This window comes from Oculina patagonica, chromosome 4, assembly GCF_052425735.1.
Source record: "Oculina patagonica isolate OP01 chromosome 4, crgOcupat, whole genome shotgun sequence".
NCBI classification, from domain to species: Eukaryota; Metazoa; Cnidaria; class Anthozoa; order Scleractinia; family Oculinidae; genus Oculina; species Oculina patagonica.
Genome location: NC_135761.1, coordinates 248,158 through 275,423, shown reverse-complemented (window position 1 = coordinate 275,423; position 27,266 = coordinate 248,158). Strand labels below are relative to the sequence as shown.

Here is a 27,266-nt window from a genome sequence, read left to right as displayed (position 1 = left end):
GTTTGCTAAAGTGATTGGTACTTTTTGGGGTTTTGATTACTGATTTCGCCCAGTTTAACTCCGTTTCAGTTAAGCTCCCCGAGTCTCAGAGGATGATTAAACATTGCACCCCTGACTTCGCCAATATGGTTACATGTACATGACTTGCCTCGCAAAGTAATCTTGTGACGCTAGCCCGACAATTTAACGAGTTGCAGGAGCCCATTAACCGGAGCGTGCAACTTCCATACTAAGTCTGTGAAATGGCGTTTTCACAAGTAAAGTTATTTATTTATTTAATAGACTGTTGATACGTAACTACAGTACCTCGTCCACCTGGGATGTTAACATAGCGGATACATGCGAGGAATCTTTTCTGGAGTGTTTTGACAGCATTTCAAGCGATAATTTCAGTATTTCCTTGCAAAGTAGAGGCTGACTTCATTAGAGGCAGTACTTTTCGCTGGAAAGGCTTGGCTAAAAATAACTTTACTTGTGAAAACGCCGTTGCACAAATATACGGAAGTTGCACGCTCCGGCGAGTTGATAAAACCAACAGTTCCCTAACGAGTCTGACACCACGGAATGTTCCCGAGGCTGACTTATTTCAATTTTTTGTTTTGATTCGGAAACAGGTTTCCTTTGATAAGCCATGCTGTTGAGTGATTTAATTTTGAAAACATTCAGCATGTTTTTGGTGCTTTTATTTTTCGCACCATTGCAAATACTATTTTAGAGCTTTTGCGTATTAAAATAACGTCCCTTCTTTTCGCGCGAGAGTTGGTTGGCGTGTGGAATGGGGCGAATCACCCAGCTCAGTCGCTCCAGTCCCCAGGCCCCTCGGTGCTTATATTCCAAGATGGCGGACCGACATGCATTTACAGAGGAAAACTATGGTCCAAACTATGTATAATTTTTACCAGCACTCCTCAAAATGTGGCGTAATTTAGGCGCAATTTCGCAAAATTGCGTTAAGATGATAAAGTGACAGTAAAAATCACGATTTATTTTTGCTGAAATGGGAGGAGAAGCGGGAAGATATAAGCTTAAGCTTACAGCAGTTGTTTTCACTCATCGCTCAACTTTGTTCTGCAGTTTATGTTCGCTGACTCTAATCTGTTTTACTTGCAGACCTACTGTGATGAGTTCTGTGAAAGTATGGACATGTTTGGAAAGATTTGCAGTGGCCTGTCTCATGTCTGTTCTGTTTTGGGACATGAACATCACATGAGCAGTGCAATACCAAGTGCCAGCAACATCATGACGGCGCCACTCACCCACACAATCGCCATCAGTTTAACACACAGTGGTGTTTTAATCTCAGCTTCTGCTGGTTCCATGGGCTCTGTGTCTGGTTCTTTTGGCCCAGCTTCTGCTGGTTCCGTGGGCGCTGTGTCTGGTTCTTTTGGCCCTCCTTCTGCTGGTACCATAGGCTCTGTGTCTGGTTCTTTGGGCCCTGCTTCTGCAGGTTCCATAGGCTCTATGTCTGGTTCTTTTGGCCCTGCTTCTGCTGGTTCCATAGGCTCTGTGTCTGGTTCTTTTGGCCCTGCTTCTGCTGGTTCCATAGGCTCTGTGTCTGGTTCTTTTGGCCCTGCTTCAGCTGGTTCCATGGGCTCTGTGTCTGGTTCTTTTGGCCCATTTTCTGCAAGTTTCATGGGCTCTGTTTCTGGCTCTATTGGCCCAGCATCTCCTGGTGTCATGTCTATGACATGGCCTTCTATAGTAACTTCAGCATTTGGCAGTATGATTGCCACTATCAGTCCCAGTGCCCACAGCCATGTTCCCATGAGTAGTCCACCTGGTAGAGGCAGCCCTTGGTGGTCGTCTTACAACATCAGTCAAACCATGGAACGGTGGTTGAATCATATAAGGAACAACAGTCATTGCCGTCCTGGTGAAAAGTATTGTGGCTTAAATCTTCAATGTATTCCAGAAGACCAGCCGTGTACTATACACCTTTCAAATGACATGATGCATAACTTGAGTAATACTGCCTGGTGTGTCAATTGTTCTTCCGACCAATACTTCTGCCCATTGTTCATGCAGTGCATTCACGTCAATGAAAGTTGCTCCTACCAGAAGGTTCACCATTGGCTTAACTCTGTCAATGCTAGTGATAAGCTTTTGGATTTGTCCTGTGGCATAAATGAGACTTTCTGTTTTACGTCTATGACATGCAAATCAAAAGGACCTTTGCAGGATAGTGGAAAAAATGACAGTAAACATGAATGTCGACATAATGAAGTATTTTGCCCATACAGTGCGTCGTGTAGAAATAAGACAGACTGTGCTCCATTTCCAGCATTGGACTACAGTAAGGCACTGGAGAATGATACCTTTGGTAAGAATACCAGTAACACAATGCATATACTGTGTTTTAATTTTATCCTTGGTACAATTGGTTTTATATTTATCATATATTGCCACACACTAGAACAAAAGAAAATACCAATTTGTACCAAGGATAAAATTGAACCACTAGACATGTATTGCCTGATTTTATTTGTTCATATTAGAAGCCCTTTTATTTAAAGGAGAATTTATAAAGCAATTGGATTTCCAGTTTAAAAACGCAAATAGGCCAAGTTTGCTTAGTGCTATAAACTCATCTTGCACTCAAAAACCAAAGTTCACAGAGAAGTTTGAAGAGTCTTTACAAGCAGAAAACTCCTGCATTTCATTTGCAAGAAGATTAATTGTTGGAGGGATGATTAAGTTGGAAATTACAATTAAGAGTAGGGTGATTGCATAATATAAACTGTTTTAAGTACTAAGGACTGGTGTGATGCAGTGGCCTAACGGTTAGCATGCTGGACTCTGAGCAGTCTAGGTTCAAGTTAATTCAATGCTGGGGGTAAACTTGTGATGGACTAGCAGCCCATAGGGGCAAGGGAGGGGGCATAGAAATACTACTTGTCACTTATTGCTATAGAAACTGGAGAAACTGGGATAAGCCTTGGCACCTTTGAAACATTTGGCCTGATGCAGAAGTTGAGAACTCTGTTAAGAGATGACAAGGGACATTGTGTTGCCATCAGTGATTCAAGACCTGTAATTTCTTTTCTCTTTAGGTTGGGCACATATGTGCCAGATAAAAAATCTAGTTTGTCCAAAGGTTGCTCGTGCCATGATGAAATGTGAACGTGACAAGCACAGTTGTAACTCGTAAGTAATAAAAGTTATTAAATAGTAGTATGAATTGTCAACATTTTGCATCAACTGGTGGTGTGACCATCTTATTTACATCAATAATAATAGTAATAATAATAATAATAATGATAATGATAATGATAATGATAATGATAATAATAATAATAATAATAATAATAATAATAATAATAATAATATTTAAAAAGAAAAACAACGCAGAATTTGTAAGTGTTATGGCAGCTTGTAGTGAAGATCAGCAAAATATCAGCAAAAAGGGTGTAGCCCTGAGTCAACTAAAGAGTTGATAGAAGCAAGCTTGGGCAAATAAGAATATCGGGAGAAAAACCTATAGAAGTAAAAAGATTTGAGTTGTTCTCAAATTTATAAAATTAAGTACTTTTTGCATGTATCAGTCTGTGATGACCTTTTAATATTACCTTACAATAACTGAGTCTCATGTTCTTTCAGGAGCTGTCCTAAAGGAGAGAAACTCTGCAATGATCACCATTGTATTCCTGTAAATGAAACATGCTGCCCAGTAGGACAATACTTTTGTAATAACTCTGGACAGTGCTCACCAAATGGAACAGTGTGTTGCCCTGAAGGAGAGAAACTCTGCAATGGTCACCATTGTATCCCTGTTAATGAGACATGCTGCCCAGTAGGACAATACTTTTGTAATAACTCTGGACAGTGCTCACCAAATGGAACAGTGTGTTGCCCTGAAGGAGAGAAACTCTGCAATGGTCACCATTGTATCCCTGTTAATGAGACATGCTGCCCAGTAGGACAATACTTTTGTAATAACTCTGGACAGTGCTCACCAAATGGAACAGTGTGTTGTCCTGAAGGAGAGAAACTCTGCAATGGTCACCATTGTATCCCTGTTAATGAGACATGCTGCCCAGTAGGACAATACTTTTGTAATAACTCTGGACAGTGCTCACCAAATGGAACAGTGTGTTGTCCTGAAGGAGAGAAACTCTGCAATGGTCACCATTGTATTCCTGTAAATGAAACATGCTGCCCAGTAGGACAATACTTTTGTAATAACTCTGGACAGTGCTCACCAAATGGAACAGTGTGTTGCCCTAAAGGAGAGAGACCCTGCAATGGTCACCAATGTATTCCTGTAAATGAGACATGCTGCCCAGTGGGACAATACTTTTGTAATAAATCTGAAGAGTGCTCACCAAATGGAACAGTGTGTTGCCCTAAAGGAGAGAGACCCTGCAATGGTCACCAATGTATTCCTGTAAATGAGACATGCTGCCCAGTGGGACAATACTTTTGTAATAAATCTGGAGAGTGCTCCCCAAATGGAACAGTGTGTTGCCCTAAAGGAGAGAGACCCTGCAATGGTCACCAATGTATTCCTGTAAATGAGACATGCTGCCCAGTGGGACAATACTTTTGTAATAAATCTGAGAGTGCTCCCCAGAACAGTGTGTTGCCCTGGAGAGAGCCCTGCAATGTCACCAATGTATTCCTGTAAATGAGACATGCTGCCCAGTGGGACAATACTTTTGTAATAAATCTGGAGAGTGCTCACCAAATGGAACAGTGTGTTGTCATGAAGGAGAGAAACCCTGCAATGGTCACCATTGTATTTCTGTAAATGAGACATGCTGCCCAGTAGGACAATACTTTTGTAATAACTCTGGACAGTGCTCACCAAATGGAACAGTGTGTTGCCCTAAAGGTATGTCTTACTTATAATTAATGCTTGGAGTTTTCCAAAAGCTTTGTGTAAGAAACTTCAAATACATTGTTAACATTTTTAACCCATTGGCACCCGTGCTGGCCAAAATCCACCATGACGAACGTTGCCCTTTGTTCCACTTCTGACGCCATCATCTTTGACCAAAAAAGGTGTCACTTATACTTAATCTCTGCAGGAGAAAAGGTCTTTCCAATGATACCCAGGCTCAGGTTAGAGAGATTGGGTCAATTGAGCTTGAGATACCCACAAAAAATGCTTAGAAATTTGCGTGAAAAACTTGTAGGAAAATTGGCCTCAACCACCCTTGGCTACTCGATGGCAAGAATTTCCTGTTTGGATGATGCTTTCTCAGAAATGGTTGAACTGCAAGCAAGCTCAGTGGAAGCTAGGCCAACAAATGCAGCAAAAAGATAAGAAAAGAAGAAAAAGGAAAAGTGGGAAAAATTCGAAAAACAAAAAATTTAAAGTGGTAGGGCACTTTCCTGTTTCAAAATTTTGATTTGTGCATATGCCTGAACAAAAAAGCCGTAAGATACATTGCTAGTGGAAAGAAAGGCATCCTTTCCTGTTGCAAATGCTGTTTTGAGTAGCTTATATCTGACCAGAAAATGTCAATGTCCAAAAAATATGCTTTTCTTCAAAAATCTCCCGGAGTCAATAAGTAACAATCACTAACTTGAACAGGCTTTTTTTCAATTTCTTTTATCTGAAACATGATCCATACCTGCTAGGAATCCTTTCCTCTAATTATACGTGATGACTTATTAAAACAATGTATTTTCCAATTTATTACAGGAGAGGAACACTGCAATTACACTGATGCTTGTAGTGCACGTGAAGAATGTTTTCCTCCTGTTGTTAATGCGACATTTCCCACTGTTTGGAAGTTCCTTCCTCTTGGTTCTAACTTGAGCAAGGGAATTTTTGAGGATGGTGATGTTGCTGTAGCACTGAGGAGTGTCGAGATGCATGGCGTAGATGGTTCATTAGAGATTTATAAAAATTCAGCATGGACAACTGTTCAAAGCCTCTCAGCATCTAATGCACTGGTGTTGGGTCCATCAGACTATCTCAGGTACAAATTACATAACAGTTCTTATCCTTGCAGTATGCAGGACGCATGTCACATATCAGCCTAGTAAATGGTCCAGTTTACCAGTCTGGTTAGAGCTCCAAACGTTATCTGGGAGGCCATGGGTTTGATTCTTGTCGGGACTCAGAATTTTTCTTTGTCCCATGCTTGTGTCATTGGTGAAAAATTCATCTTTATTAGTTCTAATCAAGTCGGTTAATTTACCTGGTACTACAGGTGTAAGATTGGGTTAAGGCTTCTGGCTCGGAGGAGCAAACACAATATTTGTATTATTTAGTGGGATGAAGCTGCTAATATTCATTTAAAAATCCTTTTTATATCAATACAAAAACCATGAACCTACAGTATGACCTCTCTAACCAACCAATCAATCCCAAACAAGAGAAATCCAGAACAAAGGTAAATCTAAAAAAAATGCTGGAACTCAGAGGCCATTGATTCAGGGTAATTAAGGTACATATATTCATGTTTAAAATGATTTTTATTTCTTTACCAGATTTGTATCTTCCAAGAGGGGATCACATGGGATTGTGCTGGTCAATTTCACTTCCTACAGTGGCGCAGCCAAAATCGGTCAATATGTAGATGCATCTTCTCTTGCTTGGAAATATGGCCAAACTATTGCTATTTTTGAACTGCCATTACTTACAACACCCAAGGTTGTGTACAATGGCTCTATTTATACAGTGGCTGAGGACAGTACGGGTGATGTATATTTTGATGTAAGTACAACTGCCTGAATTCATCTCAACCCACAAGAGTATCAAAAATAAAATGCTGTCAGTAATAACATGAACATATTTTTAAAATTTCTGTTTGAAGTAAGCTGAAAGAAAAACCAGCACTGGTGTTTTTCTCATCAATAGCTGTTAATATTTGAAAATACACATTCATCTGTCGGGTGTTTTTAACATATCCTAGAGAAAAAGAACATTACATGACCTACAACCTTTCTACTGTCAAAATTAAGTCAATCATACATTGGTTAGTAATATAACTGATGACTAAATGGATAAATGTAGCTTGCCAAAGTCTTTCAAAGTGCTTCATAACCACAGTTTTTCTTTCTGAAAATGTGTTTTGTTGAAAATTTGTTGAATAATAAAGCACAACTCCTGCTCAGTCTTGCAAAATGTTGTCTGCATTGTTCGGGAATGTGTTTAAGGACCTCAACCAAAATCCTGCCAGAATGTAAATCCTTTTTCTTTTCTTATCTATAGTTATGGGATCAGTTTTATGACTCTTCTCCGGATGTTGATTCAGGATCGCACATTCCTGAGTCTGTGCTGGGTGATGTAAATCCGAAAATGGTCGAGCTTTATAATGATTTACTGGAGAATGTAGACACAAGGAAATTTGGAATTCAAATAAAGGACACATCTGGTGAGATTATGCTGGCAATGAATCACTTGTTTTAGCCAGGATCTTTTGTTACTTTGGCAATATTCTTAGAACTTTTTATGACTAATTTATTAGCATAAATTACTAATTTATTTGTATAATTTATTAGCATAAATTTATCAATGATTGACTATTTTAAAGAGGCAGCGTGGCCTAGTGGTTAGCACCCTGGACTAGTGTTTTTGGAGGCCCTGGGTTCAAATCCTCCTCCCTGCCAGCAAATGAATGTAACTCCTTCATGTCTTGTAAATAGCCAGCCTCCTGCCAGTTGGGATTTTTAACAAGTTTCGTTCAACTTATAATATAAATTTGTTTATCTATTTACAATGTCCTCAATTAGCACAGCAGTGCTAAATACATTGACACTTCAATAAAGTGATTCATTTTATTTAGTTTTTTTTTTATTTCCCTCTTTATAGCTGAGGGTGTGGGAGGCGCGGTGGCCTTATGGTTAGTGCGCCTGACTCCGGATCGAGCGGTCCGGGTTCGAGACCTGGCCGGGGTCATTGTGTTGGGTTCTTAGGCAAAACACTTCCCTCTCATAGTGCCTCTCTCCACCCAGGTGTATAAATGGGTTCTGGTGAATTTACTGCTGGGGGGTAACCCTGCGATGGACTAGCATCCCATCCAGGGGGGAGTAGCAATACTCCTAGCCGCTTAATGCTACAGAAACTGGGATAAGCTCCGGCCTGATGAGCCACTTGGCTCGACAGCAGGCTTAACCTTTACCTTTTACCTTAGCTGAGGGTGAAATGCATTCTTCACTACTAGTGTAATAACTAGCAATATTATGCTCGTCAAGTAAGACAAGTATTTAAAAATTTCTAAAATGCTGTTTTTGATTGCATTTATTTTGTAGAGAAAATAAAATTCAGAGGAGGATCTAAAGAAAATTATTTTGACAACCAGACACAGCTACAATTCATTCCTAGAAAAAACTTCCACGGCAATGTGAGCTACTCCCTGGAGGGCTTTGTGGCTACCAAAAACAAGTCTTACATGGCTATTGCTTTCTTCTACTCCCCTGAAGTGGTCCAAGTCCTCAAAACAGTCCTGAAGGTGATTAAACATTAAAAAACTACATCACAATACTGTAAGAACTCTCTAATTACAACTGTTTTTGAGCTGCCATGAAAGGCCAACTTTTTTTCATGTTTTTTTTTTTCATGCTTAAGACATTCACGTTTGTCTAGACAAACCTTGTGTTTTTAACTGACACAGCAGCTCTATACATGAACCACTAGTCAAAAGTTTAAAAACAAAATAATGCAAACAGATAATAATGCGGTTTATTTTATGGTTTTAGCAATTGCAAAAAATATAAGCCAGTAATATTGTAAATATTATGTTACATGAGTTACTTACAAAACTGAGAGAAATGGAGTCACATGGTCTTCAACCCTCTCCCTCAAGAGAGAAATAAACAAAGTCCAGCTAGTGGAAAATATTTAACCTCATGCCTCTCTACATAGACAACTATCTGTAAATAATGTTTATGAAATTTGTCACAAATTTTTATGTTTTTTTTGTCTTGTTTTTTCAAATCAATTGTATTGTTTATTTTTACTTTTTTACTGTGTCACCAGTTAGTGTGTATTAGGCTAAAAAAACTAAGCAAATTAAGTTCCCCCTCTCTCCCCTATTTACACTTGATTTTCTGCTATATTTCAAAGGGAGATGAATTAAAACTGGTTAAGAAAGTACTTTTCCAGAACATAAAAGGCAACTTGAAGCCAACTGAGGAGAACTTGTTTGCAGCTGCTCAGAAATTAGATCCCCCGCTATCAAGGAATGATGCCCAAACAGTCGTCAATGATGCTAAAAAGATCTTGGAGATGAGTAAGTTGATGCAGATTAATATGAACCTGATCTAATCATGACATGTGACAATGCAGTAATAACTACCTTAAAAATATTTTTAAAAGAGATAGAATCATTTAATATAAGGCTAGCTTGGATCTATGTTAATACATGATCAAAATATACTTCAAAGTTCTACTGATCAGAAATACTCTGTTGATAGATCTCTGAGTCATTTTATTGACCTCAAACAAGATTTTTTTCAGGGATTTTCAGTAGAACTGTCAGTTATGGTGGATTTCCACTGTCGCGTAATTTTTTACATGCATGAAAAAATTTTGAGACAATGTATGAACGACTTCGTAAACATGTCGACCGATCTCTATTTTTTATCCAAAATCGCTATGAAATCCACCTTGGAGTAATAAATTTGAAAGTCTTGGTTTTGCGTATTCAATAATGCAGTAATTCAGTTCTGTACTGGTCAACATCTTAAAATGAACATTGACAACCTTGAAAAGGTCCAGAAGGGAGTCTGGACATGAGAAAGGTCAATTAAACTACAGATGCATATTTTTCAGTTACGTACTTTGAAGTTATTATTTTGACCATCATTGCTGAAGAGATTTCCTTCTAGGCGGAGGGCCGAGAGAGAGTCACGTTGTGTTTTGAAATTCCAGTTAATGACGTTGTTTCGACACTTTGTTGTTATTTGCCTGTAGTTTTAACAAAAGTTCTGCCCTTTTTTTTTATGACATTTAGGTTTCTTACTTAACGTTATTTCATTTCCTCAGTTAAAGCACCCGATTGGAACATTGATCCTTTTGCACACGTAAGTATATGCATGTAATATATTTACAGTCGAAATACTCAGCGCGTGCCGCCCAATATTCCGGAATAGTTTTGATTAACGGCAAATGGATGGCATTATTCGTTTCAAACATTCAAATTCAATTTGAATCTTGTAAATAATCCAACCGTAAACACGTGAATTCCTGAACCTGTCAAAAATTAACCAATCAAATTGGTTTATTTTTGCCAGGTTCACGTGTTCATGTGTTTACGGTTGGATGATTTACAATATTCAAATTGAATTTGAATGTTTGAAACGAATAATGCATCCGTTGGTTAATCATTGAAGCTATTCCGGAATATTAGGGGGCACCCGAGTATTTTGACTGTAAATGCTACATTGTTGGTCAAAGTGACTTTGAATTCTTGCTTTTTGTGTTTTGCAAGTACAACTATGACTTAGATTATCGAAACTATTTACCTGATTGTAGTAACTTAGAAATCAAATATAATTAATGAAGGACAAATTACCGGTATATTTTTTGATTGATTGATTAGAATGTGAAAAGGATCCTAGTGAATTGTTGGTCAACATTCAATTGTGATTGTTTTCTCCCAATTGCTTCTTATACCACAGATTGATCCAAAACGAAAGCGTGTTGATATGAGAGGGGGAGAAGTTAAGTTCATTGGAGATGTTACCAAGATACGCATATTGGTCACACCAGTGAATGACAAACCAGTCGTTAAGAGAGTCAGAGCAGATTTAGAACCAGTTCCATATGACCTCAATGTGTCATCATACAGTGGTACCCTGGTTAAGGATGTCTTTGATCAGTCTAAAGCTAATGCACTAGTGGAAGATATTGATGACAGGAATATGTATCTCGGAGTTGCTGTTCTTGCTGCAGAGAATGGCACCCTTGGACAGTGGCAGTACCAGATGAATGACTCCATGGCATTTACAGACTTCAGTTTTACCAAGGATGCTCAAATCATGCTTCTCCCTCCTGAAGCAACGTATGTCAGAAGTTCAGATTATAAACTGCAACACGTCTTGTTTTACAAAACATTGATTTTAAATATCATTTTTATTTGTTTTGCCTTTGGAGAATACTCAACTGAATTCTGAACTGCTGGCACACTGAATGGACAGATTACACATGCGTGGGGCTTGGTGGCTTTTTGGTAATTGTGGCGCTCCCCGTCCGCTGTCGGTCGCTGTTGGTTGTTTGTCGGTTGTCTGTTGGCCGTGTTGGCTTTTCGTCTGTCTGTCGCGGCTCGTCTGTCGCCCTGCCCCGGTTTTGGCTATAACCAGCTCATGTCAAAGATTGTATCTTGCATGTCAGTTGTTCTGCTCAGCTGTATAGTGGTATGATCAGATGACATTGTTTATACTAGTGTGGCACATGTTGATAATTTTTTTATTTTTCATGATATTGTAGGATTAAGTTAAATCTTCATAACCAAGACACCATTTGGGGCAGCTCAGATGCTTTCAAGAAGGGAGCGTTTGTTAAAGTCAAGGCGTGGGATATGTCAGACAACAGACAGCCAGGAGTGTATGATACTAGCATTCAAGAAAGTAGCACATCAATTAGTGTGAAATTTGCAAATCTGCTGCTTCTGCGCATGGGTTGTGACAACAAAACTAATTTCCCTGCAAGAAATGACCGATGTGGTGTATGCAGAGGAAAGAACAAATGTGTCAAATGTGATGACCAACCAAACTCCGGTGCTACAATAAGTAAGTTATTCTATTTGTCACAACTGTTGTTATACATTGTATTTATAATACACTTTCTGGGAGATTGTTATTGATATAAAGTAAACATGTATGTATATAAAACATATCTAACTGTAGTCTTTGTTTAAAAAAAAGTGTGCCCTAGATTTGTGGTCTGATTTTACATCCTAGGATACTGTTTTGCTGAAAGTGAATTTTGGGTTATTTCAGTATTCAGATTCACATTGTACTTTTTCTATTTACATATATTACAGTAATATAATCCTGTAAAATGTGCAAGTCTAGCATCATCATCATAATTATTATTTTTTTGAAAAAAAAAATCTGTTACTTTTTGTCTTCAAAAACTCATTAATAATCCATAAAGAAAATACAAAAGAATTAATGTTTAATGAGTGTCTTTATATCTGATAAAGACATGGCTAAACTTTACGTCCAATTTTCTAGGCCAAAATAACCCCAAATCTAAATATTAGTGCAAGAATGTGTTGATCTACATCAGAAGTTTTTGAAGACATTCAATAAATTCGCAGTTCGTGTTTTATCAAGTCTAAAACACTTGGCTGCACCTCGTGTTTTAAACTTGATAAAACACTGCTGCTCATCTATTAAACATTACATAAGAGTTGAATTTTAGAAACATGGTGGATTCAAGGCGTACTGTGACGCAATCGAAAAGAAAGTGGGAACTCTGTTCTGATATTGTTTTTTGCTTTGTTTGTAGATAAATGTGGTGTTTGTGTCGGTGGCACTACTGGTTTAAACGAAGACATTCAAGATTGACTGTGGTGGAAACTGTGGCCAAAACATCATTGACGCTAACTTAACCTGTGGAAAGTGCCAGAATAAGAACAACATTAGGGATTTCAAGGATTGCACTGGGACATGTTTTGGAAAAGCTAGAACACAACACGTAAGTATCAATAAAGTGACTATTTATGAAGAATATTTCATTTTGTCTGCGGTTCTTGCTGGGTCTCCCCTGCGGGCGCCGCGCTGGGCGTCGCCTTGCCCTCCTCTGTGTCTGTTCCTCTCTGTGTCAATGTCTTTTGTTACAGTAATGCTCACTGAACACAAGCATTGCAGTGGTACACCTACCAACGGCTAACAAGACACAAAAAGATTTTATATGCATAAGAAAGTTTGAAAAAAAATTTAGGATTTTCTCCAACAACTTTGGTCGTCTTCTTGTCTGCTTTTGACTTTTTGTTCCTAGGGGGGGGGGGGGGGGGGAAAAAAGGGGGCCCCCCCCCCAACAGAATGGAACCCTCGATTTAACGAAAAGGCCTCTTTCAGATAACGAAGACCTCGAACTTATAACGAACGATTCTTTCATTTTTCTGTGGCCCAGTAATAGCAAATTATATGAAAAATTGAACCCTTCGACATATTATGAAAGGCCCTTCGATATAGCGAACACATTTTGCCAGTCCCTTGGCCCCCTTCGTTATATCCTGAGGTTCCACTGTATAAAAAAGTAGTTACGGGGCCCCCCCCCCAGGCCCCCCCCCCCCCCCGGAGGCTGCTTGAGACTGATCCATGATTAAAATCTACTTAACGTTTTTTATGGTAAATGTCTGGAATATAATTATAAATTTGTTTAACTAGGTATATCTATTTAGGGTAGTTACCAGTAGCTAGAAACATGACCCCTTGAGCACGCCTGTTGCTTTGACATATATCATGTTAAAATATTAAGGATGTTGTTGATGATTAAAAACACTGTTAAAACTAGCAGACATTTAGGCCATGAGAATAAATGAAAAAATAGTCAACTGTCTTGATGTACTACCAAATTCTCTAACTTCACATAACAAGGAAATGTATGATATTGAGTTAGGAGAATTAACATGTGAATCATTGTGATATGATGCAGATGTGGCTACTGTGTTGGTGGTACCACAGGGCTACCAAAGGACCATGGAAAAGACGCCTGTGGTGTGTGCGGGGGAGACAACAGCTCTTGTGCAGACTGTGCCGGTGTACCTAATGGTAACTCAGATAAAGACTTCTGTGGTAACTGCAAAGAAAAAACTGATGCAACCTTCGACACTGGGTGTACTTCATTTGGAGAATTGAAGCCTGTTAGCGGAGAACATGGTTCTGCGACTGTGGTGACACTGCGAGGTGCTGGCTACAAATCATTGACTTTGACAAGCTGTCAGTTTAACAATACAGCCACAAGTCAAAAGTAAGAACATATCGTCAACAGTTTTTATGGGTGTCTGATATCTTATTATTGAATGCATGTGACATGTTACTGTAGATCGATCCATAGGGTACGTTTACAGGTTGCCTTGATGACAGTGTTATGATAAAGCACATCCAATCTTAATTTGTAAACCAACCCCCAAAAAGTCAGTTTTCTAAGTTATACTGAAAGGCAAACTGGATTGATAATAAACCTTCAGCATTTAATTGTCACACACGTTAAACCTGGGCATGCACTGTGTCAGAGTTTAAAGAACGAATCATTCAACCATTCAACCACCTCTATAGTTAAGTTATATTTCAATATGCCTTGCACTTGAGTTCTTTATGATAGAATGATGAGCACAGATTTGCTTATGACCTTGATTTTGTTTGTGGAAGCCACAGCCTTGTTAGCGAAAAATAGTTTCTTCTTTGTTCTCGTAAAACGAAAGTAATATCACTGGAAAAGAAGAGAAACACTCTCGAATGGCGACCTGAAACTTTCCTTACAAGAAAGTACTTTTTATATGCTAATTAAAATAGGAACTTTTTCACGTTATTGTTTTTGGTTTTCCAGGCTCAGTTCCACGTCCAACAGTCAAACTGGAAATACCATCAAAGTGACTGCACCAACAAACCTGCCTGTAGGAACTTACAGCATCTTGTGCACGTTCAGTAACTCGCTGAACATCGAGACTGAGGACATTGTATTTACAGTTTACAACAGATCAAGCATTTCGCTGTCGAGCATTTCACCAAGTGAGGCTGAGAAAGGGAGCCCGGCTTTCAATGTTACCATTACTGGTACTGGGTTTGTTGACACTGGCTATCTGGCATGTGTGAGGGCTGGAACTTCCAGAAAAGTCGGGCCAGGTTCTTTTGTCAGTTCCACTGAAGCCGCCTGCACATTTAGCACCACTTCCAAGTCTGATCTTTTCAATGTCTCGCTGGCGTTTGGAAGGAATGATCCCCCTGTTGATTCCGGAGTGGAGTTTTCATTTTATGCTGAACAGCCAGAGCCGGTGTCAATACGATTTGAAAACAACCCAAGCAAAATGTTGCTGACATTGGACAGGCAAGCAAAGCTTAAATCATCCAACCCTGATTTCAGTTGTTCTGACTTCTTTGAACCAGCAACACTGGCAAAGTTTACATCTGACACCAAGTGTGCGCTGGTCACTGGTAAACAAATGGTTATTAAGTTGATTGGCTCTGGTGCAACCATTGCGCCAGGCGACACAGTGTTATTCAAAAATGGCAGTTTGGCTACTAGGGGAGAGAAAAACACCAAGTTTGTACCTGGCAACACTTCACTTACAGTGGGATCACCGCCAAACCCTCCAGTGCCCAAAGTTAAAATTCTTGGACCAACTATAATTGGTGAGTAACACATTTCGATATGTAAAGATGACATTTCTCATGATACTGTAGTATGATTAGACCTTAGAGCAGTTTTCTGTTGAGTTTCGTAAAACCAAAACCAAAGTTATCACTCTGACCAATCACAAAGGACGAGACAAACCAGTGAACCAATCAAAAATCAAAGCAAATACATGTAGCAGACACGAAGCGCGGGAAATCGTGCACGATGGAGACACGATTGGTTTTGGTTTTAGTTCTGATTGGCTGAGAAAATGGCTCGAGATTTTCAAACCAATCACTAAGCGTAGAAATGCAAAACCAAAGCAAACGCGAATTATTTTTGACACAATCGAAAACCGCTTTATCCCTTACATAAGGAAAGTTTGTGAGTGAACACAGGCGATATGTGTAAGGGATTAACTGATGTAAACTTCAAAGAAAGTTACTCCAACATTTGCGTTTTTATCCAGGACCTTGTGCGACTTTGGAAATCGACACACTCACGAGAAATGATGGAGGTCGTCAAATGGCCTTTGAGTGGTATGTTAAAGAGAAAGCTGGTGTAGATGCCAACACCACATCTGATATGGAAGCCCTCAACGCAACTCTCAACGCAACTCAATCACCCTTTATAACTATTGGAAGTGAATACATAGTCAGGAATGTGGAGTATGAAATTGTGGTTAGAGCTAGTAACTTCCTTGGAGAGAGCACAGAAGCGACCTTAGCTGTAACACGAATGGCAGATGCAGTCCCAAAAGTCGAGTTGAGTTCAACTGGTGAGAGTATCCTGCGATCCCAGAAAGTCATGATACGTGGTAAGTTAATTTCCAGATATATTTGGTTTGGTTCGTTGCTTGGGTAGCCTGTGGACAGAGACTCTTTTCTCCTCACTCAGAGCTCCACTTAGACTTAAACAGCAGGCGTTTCTTACGGATAGAGGCTTAATTTGTATCCAGCATTGGTAAACTAGATGTAATATAACGAACCTTCATAATAATAGCTTTCTAACGTTAAAAAAAAAACACGGATCGGTGATACTGAGCCAGAAGCGAACATGAATGGTAAGATTGAGCAAGATTAAGAAGGTTAACGAACGACAATCTTAAACATAAGGTGGGCGATAAAACATTGATCATTGCATTTTGTTTCTTTCTAGCCTCAGTTACCTTGCCTGGGTGTAATGGATCAGATGCCAGCAGCTTCTCTTATGTGTGGGAATTAAAGGACTCGAATGATGACGCAGCAGACCTTGGTTCTAACACTGATTTGACCAAACCCTATCTTAAGTTAGACGGAAGCAATCTGAAGGGCGGCGAGGTTGGCAAATCTTTGAATTTTAAAATAACAAATATCTAGCTATACTGCTCTCACTGTAGCCTTCGCATATTCTCTAGGTTGGTCACACAATCTACTGTTGAAAAGAAAGATTGCGTGACAAGCCAGAAGAGGGCAGCACATAGGAAGCAACCTTTTATCCTCTGGAATCCTTCAGTATTTTATCAATTTGAATTCATAAGCAATAACGAGATGTGACAAGTACCTATAATACTGATGATTTATAGAGTCTTTCACATGGACCGAAATAAAGTTTCCTTCAACGACCATGACAAAGCTAATCAATAGAACGGCTCCTTCATGGCTGGTGTAAAATACAACCAAAGTCGTCACAATCACGTGCATAATCTGTCAATCACAACGAACCAATCAGAAATCAAAGCGAAAAACATGCGCCCGATGTCAAGCTTAGGAAAGCGGGCGGAAGCTAAGTCATAAAAAACGTGTTCGATGTGAATGTTGCACAACGTTTTGGTCAAAGAATGTTGCGCAACTTTTTAACTGATAACAGAACTCAGTTAACTAACCAAAACAGAATTACTTTATACAGTCCATAAATGAGAATAAGGCAATCACAATTAAACAATAAGAGGGATAAATCAATCACAGTTGAGCTTCTAGTTTAATTGGCTTGGTGTTATTTGTAGAAATTAATTTGTGGTCTTAATTGCTTTTTGTTTTAGAATTACACCCTCACTGTAGATGTGTTTGATGCTGCGGATCCTAGCATTACAGCTGCTGAGAGCATTACCATTGAAGTGAAGTCAAGTGATTTGATTGCACGAATTGAAGGTATGAAAAAAATCTTAGAGAATTTTATTGGCATTTATATATCTTGTCATGTGGAGGAAGGGGGGGGGGGGGGAGGGGTTAGTGCGTTGGTCTTTGGCTCGAGCAGGCCGGGTTTGATCCCTTTATGTTATGGAAACCAGAGAAAGCGCTGGCCTTTACTTCTCCTTCTCCTATCCTCTCACTAGGCTACAAAGTTACTTTATTTTTTCATGCACCAAGTACTGTACTTGACTGCCATGTTTGGCTGAGGGAGATATATTCACAGATCCTGATGAACCATGTGGCTTTTTTTACTAGGTGGTGTGTCGTTTGATGTTGGTTATGCGGATTACTTAGTACTGGATGGCAGCGGCTCACAGGATCCAGATGAAACCAGTGAACCCACCGTGTACTCATGGGCCTGTTATGACAGTAGTGGATATGATTGCTTCTTCAACAATGACCGTGTCGAATTCAACGATGCTGCAATTGTCAACAAAAGTGTTGCAACGTTTTTGGAAACAAGTAAAACGTAAGTGTTGGTTTGTAGTTGCGATGTGGTGTAAGCATGTGTTACTGTAAGTTGAAAAAAATCAACTTTATTTAAAGAGGGTAAACACATGACAGTAAAACACTGAAAAACCAGTGGCCCTGTAATATAAAATACAATTAAGAACTAAAAATAATGGTAAAAATCCAAGAATCTAAAATTACAAAATTTAGTTACAAATACGCTATAATATAAAAAAACAAGGTAAAAATTTCTCTAAAAAGACGAAATTGATATAAAAAGAATTCAGCTAAAAGGTAAAATGCTCTAAATGTTTGTATTTGTCCTTAAAATGATCCAACATGACCTTCTCTAAACTTTATAAACTTGGCTTGTTTAGTGATTTAGATGGAAGCTTTATCCACTCAACAGTGCGAAGTCATGCTTTCTTGATTGTCGTATCTTGCATTTTGGTTCTAGTTTGATTGGCTTGGTTTTATCCTTGATGCAGAGGATCCTAGTATTCAAGCTAATAGTCATTTTTGTGGTGTTCAAAGTTGTCTGAAAATCAAATCGAAGGAAACTTTCAAATAATAGTATAATTAGGTAAAAAAATAAACAACAAAGAGATAGTATAAACAAGAAAGACAAAAAGAATGTTTAAGATAGGAGAAAATTGACCCAGATCCCAAATAGTCCTCTCGTTGTAAGTAGCACAATGCTAGCTGCTACAGAGATTCATGTTTGTATTTTTGACAATTTTACAGATATGAATTTGTGTTGACGTACCGGAAAGGTTTCCGATCGTCCGAGGCGAGGGTCACAGTACGGGTGCAGGCGTGTTCTCCTCCAAAGGTAACCATCGCTCCTCAGAAGCGGGCAAAATCGAACACTGAAGACGAAATATTGATCAAGGGTCAAGTTCACGCTGTGGCACTCAAAGTTAATCTGGAATATTCCTTTGTGTCAGAGGATGGTATGTAGCGGACATTTTGTTTTGTTTTGATGCTTTCGGTTTCTGTTTACAAGATTCTGTTACAAACCCGAACCGTGACACTGCCATGCAGACCTCGCTGTGTTGTCACAGTCTTTTCTCTTCAAGGATTGCTTGACAAGCCAATGTTGCTGGATACGAAACTGTGATAGAATCAAGTGTCCCGACCTCAGTTTGTAAAGTGGATAGCTCATTCCTTCGAAGCGAGTTACCTTTGTCAGGGTTCAAGTTTATTTTTGTCGGGTTGATGGAAATTGAGTAGTACAATTTGTAGAAAGAGACATCCATAATCCTTTCAAATCATGTTTGCAATGTGGCTATGAATGAGTATATTCCTTCTTTGTTTTCAAGACAACAGACCATCGAATTCTTTTCATTAGTTGCGTAAACACTGGCCTACGGTTCCTGAATTAATTTTCTCTGTTTTCATCTGCAGAATTAAGCTATGGTTTTCAACCCGCAAACTGGCCTTAAGTACCCTGCCACCACAATTTGAATGACTTAGCATTGAAACTAGCTGATGTACGTAGTTAGGTTTCAGCACAAAGTTAAGTCTCGGTATTTCTTTTTCATTTCAGGTTATGCATTCGTGAGCGATCTTTCAACAGTCGCTGCAGGCAACAAGCCATCCAAAGAGACTTTAAAAAGTAACAGAGTCCCATTGGTGAAAAGTTTTGGATTTCCTTTTAAGGCAGGTTCACTACAGCCGGGGACGTACAAGTTCAAAGTTGCAGCTAATACAACGGCTTGCAGTTCATATTCCGAGACGACATTCGTTATCAATGCACCGCCATTTGCAGGTAATGTAGCTGGTCTTCTCCGTCTCTACGTTTTTCCTAGCCTACGATCAGGCCTTCAAAAAAAAAAAGAACGCCTGATCGGGCAGGTAACTATTTTCCCTTCCTGATATCTACTCGTAGAAATTTCAGCAAACAATTGCCATGACAACAACAAAAAGGATTCAGTGCAGGAGATGAAACATACCTTCGAATTGAATGATTGAAATTAGAATAGCATAGGAAATAATTATAAACCAAAATGAAACAAGGATGGCTAAGAGATTGAGGAAGATTTAAACGGATCACAAACGACCAATTTGACAAATTTCGACTCAATTTTTTTAAAACCAAAATGAAACAAGGATGACTAAGAGGTTGAGGAAGATTTAAACGGATCACAAACGACCAATTTGACAAATTTCGGCTCAATGTTTTTTAAACCAAAATGAAACAAGGATGGCTAAGAGATTGAGGAAGATTTAAACGGATCACAAACGACCAATTTGACAAATTTCGGCTCAATTTTTTTTAAAGGCGTACGTGTCCTGTAGAGTTCCCGATTGCAAGACTCTGATATTCAGGAAGAATTAAGAGGTTGACATTTTTTGTTGTCAGGTACTTTCACGGTGGAACCTGACAATGGTACTGCTGTGGACACAGAGTTTACATTCAGAGCAGATCTGTTCACTGATGATAGCGATGATATGCCTCTTAAGTACAAGTTTGGTTATTTTGAGATGAAGGATGGTGTCGAGGTCGAATCCTACCTGGGCTTTCAGAATCCCCAGAAAAAGAAACGCGCAACATTAGCTCAAGGTTTGTTTAATAGTCAAGCATTCTAACCTTTCTATGACATGTGTTTTATTCTGTATTTTATGTGTCTTCCATTCATGTACTTTTTTCCCCTTCGCAGCCGTTACATTATTTGGTCACGCAATCCTCTTCTGGAGGATAAGGCGTTGCGTGACGATCATGATAACGGTTGTGAAGGAGATTTATTGTTTGGTGTACCATAAGCAAACAAACAAACAAACAAACAAAGCACATTGATGGATGAATCAGTAACTGAATAATTGATAACGTATAAGCTATAATAAAAACTCAGATAATTTCTTGGAAGTCTAACATTGTATTTTTATGTGTTTCGGTCGGCAGGCGACAGCGCAAAGAACAATACTGTTCGCGTTTTCGTCAAAGTTTACGACAGGCTCGGTGCTTCCGTGATGGTGGACAAGACTATTACTGTTAACCCCAAGGTATTCAGCCTGGCTGAACTGCAAAACTTACAAACTTCCGGAGATTCATTGGAAGAAAGCGGGGACTTGGAGAATCAGTTAGGTGAGATATTTGGCTTTTCTGTGATATTATTTCAGTCTAATATGTTTGGCAGCATTCTTTGTTGAAACACTCGATCAATCAAAACTGTGCGGCGAGTACTGTCGAGCACTACCGGCCAGCTTGGCGCAATGAGGACATCACGTCGGGTTTGTTAGCAAACGTTAGTGTCAAAAACTGTGAGCTAAGTCCATTCTCGGAGATGAAGGTTGCCCTCAACTGCTACTTGTTCCGTCCCGCGATAGCAATGCAATCCTTTGGCAGCATGCTAATACGTGTTGAAAGCTCACAGCTTGCGAGGCCTTAAGAATAAAACATTACAATGAACACAACGTTGGTTAAAATTGCATTTGGCAGTTGTCGCGGAATTACACTCGGGACTGCTGAGAAAAAATAGCTAGTGGCTGGGTGGAGGACTTGCCAGAAACAAGACCAACGCTCTGAAAATGTATCACTTGCAAATCAGGGAATTTGCAAAATTAAAATGATAGAAAAAATACTGAACACAGGTATTTGACTGTTTTGTATTGCAGGTACAATGAATACTATAATGTCCGCTGTTGGCGAATCCGGCGGTAGCGCCGAAATGCAAGCCGCCGTGAATCAACTTAAAGAGTCATATACAAACATGGTAAGAATTCATGTAGAATGCGGCCATCAATGTGTTTTGTTGTCTTTAATAAGTGTTCATGCCAGTATCTTCCTAATGACTGAAAATGTTTCTTGCTCAAACTTCTGTGGTCTTTTCAAATTTGAACTAAAGCGAAAAGTAAGTTTAAAAAAAGAGAATGACTAAAGAAGGATACTTGTGCAAACCAATCAGCGTGAGGATGTTGTAATTTCAGCCAATCAGGCTACAAGGATTTGTCTCAGTTTCCTGCGCTTGACACCTGTTACTCGTTTTTGCTTTGACACCATATTGAGCTCTTAGAGGTTTTTTTATCCAATAGCGAAAACAGCCAATTGCCTTATCTTTTTTAGCGATAGGTTACGTGTTTAAGGGTCTCAAGTGCCTAAAGACATATGGAAACTACGAATAGTGGTCCAATTTTTAAAAATCACCATGCAAGTGTGCTGAGGTCAGGAACTTATGATCTCAACTTGAAAAAGTCAGGCCGGTTTTTTTTTCAAGTTTTGTCCTTGTAGACTGAAAAAACACCAAAATTATTATGGCTCCCTTCTTCCTTCAACAGAAAAATACTTTATATCTTCATCTTCATGTACTAGGTGCATTTCGTGTACGAGAAGACCTATTCGCCAATTTTAGTATTTTTTACCGAAAAACATTAAAATCCTCGTGACAGTGTCCTTTAAAGCCTTTGCTCTTTCTTATTGTGCTTTTATTGAAGCAATGAATTCTAAACGGTAAATCTTATCTTGCAGGCCGTTGGTGTACTAGAAGCAGTAGAAGGTGATAAGGATGCTGAGAGGAATGCGTTAGGTACCGCGTCTAAAACTACAGATGGCGGCGCCGATGCGTTCGGTGATTCAACTAAAGACAAATTTTTCGCTACTTTCAAAAAGCTTCAAAAGATTTTTGACTCGCAATCCCGCAGGCGGCGAAGATCTGTGGAACCTGAGATTCTGGATGTTGACCCATTAACCGCTGCTGATGTAAGTGCTCTATTTGATTATTTCATTGTTGTTCAAATTTTTGTTCCTGAGAAACGAAATTGAATACTGATTGGACGATTACCCGTCAGTCACGAATTCATCTTTCTTTTTCCTTTTCTCTGCACCCGCGCTTCTCGCGGCTCGCGGCTTTCCGCTCGATCGCATTCGTGTCTTCCCATCGCACGCTAGAAAAAGAAAGAGACTGCTCGGCTGTGCTTTTAGGGTAGAAGACCTTGCATAACTCTTACTCCTTACAAAGTACTTTAGAGAATGTTATTCCCTCTCGCTCGCAGACAATCTCTTCTCACCGTCCTTTTTTCCTTTCAGGCCGAAAGTACTCTGACACCTCTATCAAATCTGATCGCCCCAGCCGTGTACACGGAGGCGGAATCAACCCGGAAGAACGAATTCGTAGAGCTTGTCGACACGGTTGGACTGAAAGTGTGCGCTGGCCGAGGGATCGGCGCACCTGCTGTATTCGCTAAGACATCGCTGGTGGCAATGCGCAGCGAAACAAGGAACTTTGATGGCATAGGCAGCACTACATTTGACGTGGCATGTTCTGATTGCACCTCAGTAGTAAAACACACTGCAAAGATGACGCCAGGAAACGCGCTGGAGCAGAAATACAGCGAGTGGAGCTGTGCGACAGGGGAGACATGTAGTGGAGCCTGTCTTCTCTCAACTCAGGTGAATCATTAGTTAATGTTACACCTGGGCTCCTGGTTATTGAAAGAAATGAGCTGCTTTCGCTACAGTCGTTGACAAATATCGTTGAATAGCATTTTGCCTTTATTTTCGCACGGGTACGATGATTAACCAAGTCGTTGATGAAAGTTATACCCAACCTCGTTCCCAGGATCTCCCTCTCCTCGCCCCCCTCCCTCTCTTCTCTCGCTCTGGGCGGCGGGGAGAGAGAGACCCTGGGAACGAGGTTGAGTTATACTCGCCCAATAATTATCCTAAAAGTGGGTTTGGTGTCCTCATGCATCATGTCTCATTCCTTTAAGGCAGGCAAACTGACCGAAATATCGTGCGACAAGCCTTTCTCGAACTCTAGAGTTTCAGTGAAAAGTGAACCTTTTCCAATACATTTTTTTTCCCTCAGTATCCTAATGATCTGTTGCTGAATGAGTCTGACTCGAGTCGTATGACAGACATTGTGGACGTCAAGCTGTATAACCCAGTAACCAAGCGACTGATGAACGTGGGAGGCCTGGACACTCCTGCCACTTTCTTGATACCACTTAAGACAGGAGTGACCTTTCCTAATGAGAGTTACGTTGAGGTGAGTTTAGAAGTGTCATAGCTCTGACCTGTTGCAATTGGAAAAAAGTGTGTCCCAGACGAATTCAGGGACAAAAAAAAAACACGTAGAGAGCTCGACAGAAGTGGTAGGCTGCATTTGTGTTGATATGCTGTTAAAATCAAGTTCTTTGATCAAGTTTTTTGAAGAGCCAACCACTTAGGCAAATCCAGACAAATGCATAGCTCTTTTGACAGTTAATTAACTGGTAAATTGCTTAAAGTTTATTTATGTATTTTGTTGTGGTTCTTTCCAGTGTAAACTGTGGAGTTCAGGCGAAGCCAACTGGACCACAAGTGGATGTATATCAGCTCAGAGCGCGGTGGTATCCAACAATGTCAGCTATGTACAGTGCAATTGTACACAACTGGGATATCTCAGCGTATTTATGGGTCCTGCTACCACTGAAGCTCCCTCTACCACAGCGCCCACCGAGGCTACTACTGCCGGCTGCTCCCTCCAGCCCAAAAGCCAAGGTGTTAATGTTACGTTCACGTTTAATGTGAGCTACAGCAGCGTGATTTCAAACGCCAGTCAGAAGGCCACCTTCCAAGACAGTGTCCTGCTGGCGATAACAAGAGCGCTTGGCATGGATGACTGCACTGTCCAGGATTTGAGCTTGACAGAAGGCAGCATCGTGGTCACATTTGTTGTGGTGCCCAAAACTGGTCAAACCAATGCAAACTTAGAAGCTGCAGTCTCCCAACTCGAGACCAAAATCAAGTCTGGTGACTTTAATCTGACCCTACCTGGGGGCACGGTTTTGTCTGCGGACCCGTCATCATTTGTGTCCAAACCGATGACGCCTGTTACTACGACTGTTGTTGTTACTACGGCTGCCCCGACTATATCTGCTACCCCGACGGACTCTGGCGGGTTAAGTGAGACCACTATCATCATCATTGCCTGCGTGTGTGGCGGAGTGGCATTAATCGTGATCATCGGTGTCACAGTGTACTGCTGTAAGAAGAACAGAGGCACGGGCAAGATCTCACCGTCAACGTCACCAGAACCACACGGCCAGGAGGACCTGGAAATGAATGAACGTGGACGATTTGTTCAACGCAACAAAGATCACCCTGGTGAGTTACTATGGCAACCTCAACACACGAATCTTGCAAATCATCGTAGCCCTTTTACTTTAAAGTAATCCTACAACATTTATAATCAAGTAAATACATTCTTTGCATTCAACTCGTTTTGTTGTTAATTGACGCTCATAAGCGTAACAGCGGCAAATGTTTACTGCATTTTTTTATATTAACTGATTAGTTACCCTTCGGTTCGTGAAATAAAGCATATAGTACTTAGGTTCTTCATAAAATGGCTCATTTTAAGAGTGATTTTCCACAAGTGCAATTTTCCAGCACAACCTATAACAGCAACATTAGTTCCACAGAAAGCAAGTTTGCGTGATATGCTAAAAATAACGTCTGTTTTATAGGCTAGTACGTGTTCGCCGTTTGTGCGTTGTAGTTTGTACTAAAATCAGAAGAATATTAACCGTGTTTGTTTTGTGACAGGTGCCAATAACAACAGGGGCATGAGTCCAGAGGCATAGATGCTTACAGAGCAACAATCAAACAATCAGAATCAAACAAGTGACCATCTCGTTGCATGAAAACAGTCTCTTGAATGTTATTTTCTATCAAGAATACAAAGATCGCTGTTGTTTTAATTAAATGCTGGACCGATAAGAGGCACAAGATCCAGTATGATTATCCCTTTCAATCCTTAAAGTGAAGGAGTTCAAGTTTTGAAAAAAAAAGATTTTTTCGTCACATTACTAAAAATAAACATGAAAATGTTTTGGAACTGATCAAGTCAATTTGAAGAAAGTTCCAAAAATTCTCAATTCTAGAAAACCTCTTGGTTCTCCAGAATTCCAAGATTCGTAGAAAAAAGATACCAGGATGCCAACTTCGCATCATCTGTGTTCTGTAGGCAAATGGTTAGCACCCCAAGATATTTTCCTTGGCCAGATAAATGATATTATTTGTGAATATTTAAAACACAATGTTCGAATTCCGTAGACTGGTCTAAACACTAAGTAGTATGCATGTAGCATGAGAGTTCGTTCTAAAATCACAGACCGTTGTAAACTCCCTGTTTGAAGATGATGATCAGACACAGATGAATTAACAAATCATTACATACAATAATCACCATATACTAGAATGTTTGAGCGGCGAACGATTTGCAGGACACAAAGCAATTATCGATATGTACGAAAGAGAAATTGTAGTCACACAACTTTTGCAAAGAAGGACAATGTAGTGTTAAACATGTAATATTTGTTTGGGTTCAAAGTGTTCGGGAGACTGAGTTTCAATTTTTATTTTTTCTTATTTGACTCGTGTGAGTGATTCACAGTTTTGTGTAATAAGTGTGAAATAAATTAAAGAACTCGCGTCACATGGTATGCTGTTCATTCAGTTCTTAATAAGCTTGACCAGCGGTTGTTACAAAGGCTTGGTATGACGAGTGGGGAATGGGGTGAATGAATCTGTTTGGTGTCTGGTCGCGCCAAATCAAAGCAAGCGTAACAGCAAAACCAAATAATTCAGAAAGGAGCAAAGTGATTAGTTTCTAAAGCATAAAGAAACTTGGGCTGGGGTGCTGCCTCGGCGGGCAAAACCCTTTTGTCTGTGTCGGCAGAGAGGGACTTGTACATTGCCCCATTTTAGTTTAACGACCACAAAATCACTTACCCCATAGATAATAACAATCCGATGAAACAAGACTGCGTTTTCCATACATAAGGGACAATCGAGCGTGAAAAAAGAGTGGGGGGGGGGGGGGGGATGGTACATGAAAAAAATCACAGACCTCCGCGAAAAAAAATCCGCGATTTTTTGAGCGAAGTGGGACTGCTGTACACAGGCACGCAGGTAGACGCAAGCTTTTAACTTGCGTCCACTTGCGTTTCCGTTTGGCCAGGACTTGCGTTGACTTGTGTTGAGATCAAATTTGCACGCATGTCAACGCAAGTTTTTCACCGTTTGACCACCCAACGCAAGATACCGCACGTCTTGCTGTTTACTCCAAGTACTGAATTGTAGCGCGCACAGTAGCATTAAAATGGCTTTTTTGACAACTTGTGTGCACTTGCGAGCAAACTGGCGAGTCCGTTTGGCCAGCTAACACAAATCTGTTCACAAGTTCAACTTGCGACCACTTGTGTTACCGTTTGACCAGGGCTTATTATAGTTCTTGTTCGTGATTTCTGGAATTTTACTTCCGCGCGCTTCCAAGATGGTCTATCGAAAATAAGACCGCGCTTGCGTGGCCAATCAAATTGCGAGTTTGCCTTATTGTCGGTCACTGGGTTATGCTAGAAATAAGGATTAGCACTCTGATTGGTGCACAAGTAACGTCTATCGATCGATAGCTAGAAAG

The 27,266-nt window shown here is 39.9% G+C and overlaps 1 protein-coding gene across 1 annotated transcript; it reads left to right on the top strand.

Moving 5' to 3' along the window:
• Positions 1-839: 839 nt before the first annotated feature.
• LOC144648989 (uncharacterized) lies at positions 840-26,278 on the top strand. The gene is given in 29 exon segments (XM_078508441.1): positions 840-2,320; positions 3,051-3,144; positions 3,598-3,752; positions 5,651-5,927; positions 6,442-6,667; positions 7,166-7,328; positions 8,206-8,405; positions 9,020-9,185; positions 9,941-9,978; positions 10,576-10,958; positions 11,384-11,685; positions 12,410-12,447; positions 12,449-12,597; positions 13,562-13,876; positions 14,456-15,258; positions 15,711-16,058; positions 16,400-16,560; positions 17,262-17,370; positions 17,668-17,881; positions 18,607-18,815; positions 19,412-19,633; positions 20,228-20,428; positions 20,768-20,950; positions 21,481-21,578; positions 22,331-22,561; positions 22,889-23,251; positions 23,670-23,849; positions 24,124-24,949; positions 25,391-26,278. Coding segments are annotated over 29 exon segments (7,935 nt in total). The 5' UTR covers positions 840-1,077; the 3' UTR covers positions 25,429-26,278.
• The last annotated feature ends 988 nt before the right edge of the window (positions 26,279-27,266 follow it).